Source organism: Dinoponera quadriceps, unplaced genomic scaffold (assembly GCF_001313825.1).
Source record: "Dinoponera quadriceps isolate SergipeBrazil2010 unplaced genomic scaffold, ASM131382v1 scaffold781, whole genome shotgun sequence".
NCBI classification, from domain to species: domain Eukaryota; kingdom Metazoa; phylum Arthropoda; class Insecta; order Hymenoptera; family Formicidae; genus Dinoponera; species Dinoponera quadriceps.
The window spans coordinates 247,119-253,152 of NW_014555039.1; the positions used below are offsets into that span (position 1 = coordinate 247,119).

Sequence of the window (6,034 nt, forward strand, 5' to 3'; positions counted from 1 at the left end):
TTCAAAACAACCAAATTTCTACCAGCGTGGAATCTGTTTATTGCTTGAAAGATGGGCCAAGGTTGTGGCTTCCGATGGAGCATACTTTAAATAAAGTAAAAATGATTTTTATGTTTCAAATCAATGCGTTTTTTATCAAAAAATCCTTAAAGTCGTAATTGTACATCTATATACTAGTAAAAATACTAATACTAGTAAAAAGAATAGAGGATCTAAGAATGCAGCCTACTTGATCCGATATTATGATTTCGAATCTTTATCGAGGAAAGTGGCGGCACGTAGCGGAGACTTCGGAATTAATTTACGTCGTGTCTTCAGCCAAGACTCGAACTATTTTTTAAACCATTTGCTCAACCGGGTTTTGAACGTTTGTCGAAACACCGCCAGATGGCGTAAGGTGATCTTGGCAGTGTGCAATCCGCACATAACCTAGCAAAGTTTCGCGCTTTTCCACAACTTTAAACCTAAGTCATGTTTACTTGTATTTTGTAAATATGTGGTATAAAGTATATTCATAGGGTTTCCTAAAGGATACGCTAGGAAATAAAGAAACTCGAAGAGAAATATGGCGGTGGTGATCGAAACGACCATCGGAGATTTCACCGTGGATCTCTATACCGAGCAACGTCCTCAGAGTAAGCACATTCACAAATACAATATTTTTTTTCAATAGTTTAACTGCCGGCTGCCAACACATTGAGCGACGAATTTCTATTATTCACACGTTTTATTTCGTATATATGTTAACTTCGCATCATATCGCATGATTGATGATTTTGCTCCCACAGCTACACGGAACTTCCTGAAACTATGCAAGCTCAAGTACTACAACTGGAACCTCTTCCACTCGGTACAGAGCAACTTTATTGCACAGACTGGGGATCCCACCGGCACTGGGAAAGGTGGAGAGAGTGTATACGGGATTGTATTGGGTGAGAAGGCTCGGTACTATGAAGCTGAGCAGATGCCAAAGGTCAAACACAGCAAGATAGGTCTGCTCTCCATGGTCAACTGTGGCAACAACATGTTGGGTTCCCAATTCTTCATCGCACTGGGATCAGAACTCCAATCCTTGGACAATGAGCATTGTGTGTTCGGCGAGATCACGGAAGGACTGGAGATCATCCTGAAGTTCAATGAAACCATTTGCGATGGAGACCACAGGCCATATCAGGACATACGGATATCGCACACAGTCATCTTGGAGGACCCGTTCGATGATCCCCTGGGATTTGTGGTTCCTGACAGAAGCCCTGAGCCTACTAAAGAAGCTCTGATGGTATACCACTTACAGGATTATGCTTGGGAACCTGTATTCTTCTCTCATCCTTCTTTAACTTATGTATTTACCTTGTTTATAGAGCGACAGAATTGGAGCGGACGAAGCGATCGATGATACAACTGGCATGACTACGGAACAGATTATCGAGATGCAGAAGTACAAGGAGGCGAAAACGAGAGCTACGATATTGGAGATCGTAGGCGACATACCGGACGCCGACATAGCTCCGCCGGAGAACGTCTTGTTCGTGTGCAAGTTGAACCCGGTGACGAACGACGACGACCTCGAGATTATCTTCAGCCGCTTCGGGAAAATCGTCGGGTACGTGGACGCTTCATTCATGGTGTTAATCGTCTTGTATACGTTTGTATATTATTACGTTGAATATAATTTATGTAATAATTACTTCCCTTTCAGTTGCGAAGTTATAAGAGACCACCAGACGGGAGACTCTTTGCAGTACGCGTTCATCGAATTCGCCGATCGCAAGAGCTGCGAGGAGGCGTACTTCAAGATGGACAACGTACTGATCGACGATCGGAGGATACATGTGGACTTCTCGCAATCGGTCGCGAAGATGCGCTGGCGGGGTAAGGGTAAGGGTATCCGATATTTCGACGAGAACGAGAAGACGAAGAAACGCGAGGAGAACTCGTCGTCGTCGTCGAGGAAACACGAGATCTTACGCGGACGGGACCGGGACAACGGTAAAAACAGGGAAGAAAAGAGAAGGAAGGAAGCCGATAAGAAGGATAAGGATCACAGCTCGGAACACAGGAAGCATGAACGCAGAAAAGAAGATAAAAATGCGAGAGAGAAGAATAAACACGATGACGAGCGAAGAGAGAGGAGAAGGAAGGAGGAACGACGGGATAGGAACGGCGACAGGATCCGTGATCACAGCGCAGATCGGTCGGAAAAACGAAACAAGAGGGACGATCATAGTGATAGGGAGCATCGACGTCGTGAGAGGAAGAAGCATGCAGAGGATGATGAAGACACCAGACATCGAGAAAGGTTGCACAAGCACAAGAGGAAACGGTGAAGGAGTAACGGAGACGGTGAATTGGAAAGTTTGGAGAAATGCGAAGAGACAATGTCATTGAAAAGCAATTTATCTTTCTCCGAGATCACTAGAATGAAGAGATGAACGTGAACATACGGCAAACATGTGTATAGTCTCGAACGGGCTTCTTGAAAGAAATTAAATTTGATCATTTTCGGAAAGTTGAGAAAAGTTAATAGAAGCAATTTATATCGCTTCCTTTTGTATCCATCTCTCCGAAGCCCGGACATCCATTCGCTATTTTACAAATGCACAAAACTATTTCCTTTTGTCCCACACCATGTGTTTCTATACATCTTTACTTTCTTTCACAAATCATTCATTAACTCCTTGACATACAAATTAAATGGAACTTAATGCGACCAAAAAATACTATTTAATTTCGCTCAACTGAACAGTTACGTGAAAGCTGAGAAAGAGTACATTTTATTTTGAAATTTGGATATTTATTAACCAGATTGATGTTAACAAAGAACATCTAAATAACATTAAAAAATAATAATTTAATAGTTCTGTACAGTATGGAATATTTCGAAACATTTTGGAACATGTAAAGGAACTAAACATTTTTTGCACTGCCACGTTGTTTCACTTCTTATGTTGTTTTTTACGCATACGCGGCATCTCTTTGTAGGTAATTTCTCATCGTCATTTTCATATAATCACCATCACATCCGACTTATACATGTTACAGGGATTATTTATAATCTTTACTAAACTCAAATATTGGCTAGTATAACATTCACTGTGCGAGACTCCTGCTAAACTGAATGTTACTTTGAGTGTGCTCCTTCTTATATGTTTGATGCTTTTTTGTTCTTGGGCCATCTCGAACGTTATAAACAAACGAGAATCGACGCATGAGTGAAGCAACTAATGTAATCTAATTGTAAACTGCACGGCGTCCGCCGAAAAAAGCGCTTGACGAGTCAGACTCGTCAGTCTACAGTGGCCCATGAAATAAATGACGAGTCAGACTCGTCATTGTATGTCAAGGGGTTAAAGGCCAGATGTCGGGGAGACAGGTAGGTATACAGATAACAGAACAAAAAAGTAAACAGGTATGTTCTTTCACAAATACGTCTTTCTGGGAACAATATCCGGTTATGATCCTTTTATAATAGAAGGTTTGATCAAGACGATAGAATAGAGCTACTAAAATGGAAAACGTGCAAATTTGTGCGAGGAAAAAGTATAAATCGTAGGAAATTGATGATAACTCGAAGATAACTTAATTGTGTTTCATTCTATATGATTCGTCTATTTTTACATTTTTATTTTTCCGCCTGTATATCCTTTCTATAGTTTTAAAGGTTCGGGAAAAAATCTGATCCTTTTTCATTATTCCTCGGATTTCTCCGATTTCTATTCCAAGGGTAGAAATTCGTTTAGAAAAATTCAGATGTGTTTAGTTAAAACCTGCCATATTTTCTTATGGTATAAAGAAGATAATAGACTGAAAAATTGGAAAACCTCGGTTTTTCCGAGTCTTCAAAATTATCTGGGAAAAATTTTCTTTATATATAATTAGATATAGTTACATACAAAGCGTCATATATAGAATATGTTCATATATAAAAATATGTGATTAAATATAAACATATGTATTAATATATAATTTTACATGTATATATTTATTATATATATATGGACATATTCTATATATAGTTATATTATAAGACATTTTTCCCCGAGTATATTTTTTTCCTTCTAAATTATCTATTTATTTAATTTTCACATATAAAGTGGCAAAAGGAATACGTAGTTTAACAATGATACACAGAAGTAGGTAACTCGAAGTTCCCGAGTCTCGATATAGAAATTCCCGGATCGATCGCGTCTCGGCGAGATACTCGAGTGTCACTACTTCCGATGACCAATAAAAAAATCATGATTTCTTACCCGATTTTCAATCAACAACCGTGGTGCAGGAATATCCAAATACTACCCGAGACGTCACCAACGTATCCCTTCCGATTCCAATCCCGATGCTTTCAAGTCGCACGCGCATTTATTTCGATTCGCTCGTGCTTCGTGACCGACGATTAAAGAGCGCAAAATAACTTTTTCTTTATCGATTGCTCCTCAAGTTGTTTTGCTCCCCCGAGCTCGCCGAGGATCGCTACGGAAACGTCGCATCGCGAGTGTCGCAGGAGAGCTCGTGTCATCGTCGGTCACCCTCTCGACACTTTCGCCGAGGGAAAATCGACGCAAAACTCGTCAGGATCTACGATTTCGCCAAGGCGAAACATCGATTTATCGCGCGAATTCTCCCGAAGAAAAAACGCGTGTCATTTCGCGTATTTCTCTCTCTCTCTCTCTCTCTCTGTCTCTCTCGCTCGCTCGCTCACTCACTCACTCACTCACTCACTCGGCGATCATACGCGGGACAGAATATTATGTACGATGAGAATGCAGAGTCCATTGTTGAGGAGAATCGCGGAGAACGTCCAGCGCGTTTTAGAAGTGCGCGCTCTCCCACACCCACCCAGGCAGAACAAATTTCTGAAGGATCACTTAAAGACGTGTGAAAAAATATCAAAAGAAACAGAACGTTTTTTGAACGTTTTTGAGACATCTTTTGGAAATTTGCCGCCTGGGACAATCTTTATTTCACAGACGAATAAAGAACGTTAAATATGCCATTTTTAATTTCTCAAGTTTCTCTGTTTTTTTCTTGCACGAGAAAAGAATATAATAGAGAAAAAATTGGTATTATGGCCTAAGCTACAAAGCTACGTTTTAGGTACATTTCAGCATTTAATATTACACATACTTCCTTATTTTTCTTAATCTTGGGCGTATTATTACACGAATATGTGTACACTTGAGTGATTTGTCCGTTATTTAACATTTTACATTCCGCTCTACACATTTCGAGTTATGCAGAGTTAAATAATAGCATGGCATTTTGCTAATTTGGCGTCCCGCTGAAATAGACTTGACATGACCTCTTTTTCGAGACTTTCATGTCGAAGTAGTTATTGGACAAGTCAATTATGCAAGTTAAATTTAAAAGTATCTATTCGTTTTGCAGAAACTGCCCTTTTGACAGTTCATATCTACCTTCTGACAAGTAAGTCAGCGTCAGTTCATACTTTATATTCATTATTATACCTTCTAAGAGAATTGACTCTACATAAATATATAAATTTGTAATAAAAGACTTTTTCAAACAAAGCCAATTTTTTAAATCTATTTTAATAAGAGGCCACATTACCACCCTTGTTCCCCCTCGACCCCATTTTATATGGGGTTGGAAGCTGAAATATATAATTATACATAATTTTATCTAATTGCAAATAAGGATAATTTTTCTCGGGTAAACATTCACCGTGCTACTTGGGCGGAGCTGTGAAAAGTTTTCAATTAGAAGTACTGATTATTAACGAAGTTACCGTACAAAACGTAGATTAAAATCGCAACATCAGTTTCTCCTTTATACATAATACAACATTGCGCCAGCTTGAGACTCAGAAAGACATATAGCGTACACAAGTCGGCGACGGCCCACACTCGGGCGCGAGCCGAGTTTGCGTTGACGCGTCTCCTAGGTGGGTATAGCGTGTGTCGCCGCCGTCTCTCTCTCATCGATTGCGCGCGGCGCGGATCGCTCGCGAAGTTTCTCCGTTAGAGTAGGTAGCCGTGGGTAGCCGCCGCGATCGTGCGTATCGGCCGCGCTCTTG

The 6,034-nt window shown here is 40.3% G+C and overlaps 1 protein-coding gene across 1 annotated transcript; it reads left to right on the plus strand.

The window, feature by feature from the left end:
• The first annotated feature begins 365 nt into the window (after positions 1–365).
• On the plus strand, positions 366–2,514 carry LOC106742816 (peptidyl-prolyl cis-trans isomerase-like 4). Its single transcript, XM_014616099.1, has 4 exons — positions 366–635; positions 789–1,279; positions 1,362–1,603; positions 1,700–2,514. Exons 1-4 carry the CDS (start codon positions 566–568, stop codon positions 2,325–2,327), a joined length of 1,431 nt encoding a protein of 476 aa, XP_014471585.1. The 5' UTR covers positions 366–565; the 3' UTR covers positions 2,328–2,514.
• The last annotated feature ends 3,520 nt before the right edge of the window (positions 2,515–6,034 follow it).